This window comes from Wasmannia auropunctata, unplaced genomic scaffold, assembly GCF_000956235.1.
Source record: "Wasmannia auropunctata unplaced genomic scaffold, wasmannia.A_1.0 LD336064.1, whole genome shotgun sequence".
Lineage (NCBI taxonomy): Eukaryota > Metazoa > Arthropoda > Insecta > Hymenoptera > Formicidae > Wasmannia > Wasmannia auropunctata.
In genome coordinates, this window is record NW_012026826.1 from 1,353,154 (window position 1) to 1,354,075 (window position 922).

Here is a 922-nt window from a genome sequence, read left to right on the forward strand (position 1 = left end):
CTCCAACTCGAACGAATGGTAACGACTCTCAGCATTGTTTGTGGCTTGGCTATAATACGCTATCGGGGCGATAACCCCGTCATCCTGCTTCTGCATTAGTATCGCGCCTAATGCAGTCGAGCTTGCATCTGTGTGCAGCTCAGTTACCCGAGAAGGCTGATAAAGCCTTAAAACAGGATAAGAAGTGAGTACGGATTTCAACCAATCAAATGCCTTTTTACAGTCATCATCAAATACAAAAGCTGCATCCTTTCGAAGCAAATTCGTCAATGGTTTGGCCTTCAGCGCGTAGTCCTTTATGAATCTACGGAAGTAATTAAAGAACCCTAACGCTCGTTGCAGCTCTATTACGGAAGTAGGATACGGATATCTTTTAACTGCTTCGATGTGACGCTCACTTAGAGTTATACCCTGCGCGGAAACCACATAACCTAAATATTCGACAGCATTTCTTAGGAATTCACATTTATTGTAATTGACCGAAAAATCATATTGCTTGAGCAACAACAGAGTCCTTCTCAATGTATCCAAGTTTTCTTCTACTGATTCGGATGCAATAAGTATGTCATCCATATATACCACGACCCTATCCTCTCGTATAAGAGGTTGTAGAATAAAGTTCAATCTTTTTTGAAACTCTGCCGGAGCCTTGCAATACCCAAAAGGAAGTCGAACGTATTCGTACTGTCCGTCCGGGGTAGCGAAAGCGAAATACTTTGTATGGTCCGGATGGATGCCTATTAAATGGAAACCATCCTTCAGATCAATCAATGTGAACACCCGTTTATTTCCAAGTCGAGCTAGACAGTCTTCGATCAGTGGAAAAGTGAAATGCTGTTTTACGACGCGATCGTTAAGTGGTCGCAAGTCTACGCAAAGTCTAAGCGAACCACTTTTCTTTCTTACTGGCACTACGCGGGCG

At 43.1% G+C, this 922-nt stretch overlaps 1 protein-coding gene across 1 annotated transcript in view; it reads left to right on the forward strand.

Annotated features, from left to right (window-relative positions):
* The first annotated feature begins 733 nt into the window (after positions 1-733).
* The window catches only part of LOC105450309 (UPF0619 GPI-anchored membrane protein AFUA_3G00880-like), a 10,191-nt gene continuing 10,002 nt past the window's right edge, over positions 734-922 (forward strand). The window contains exon 1 of the mRNA XM_011690093.1: positions 734-826. Within this exon, the coding sequence (XP_011688395.1) occupies positions 734-826 (93 nt within the window). The remainder of the gene's footprint in view (positions 827-922) is intronic.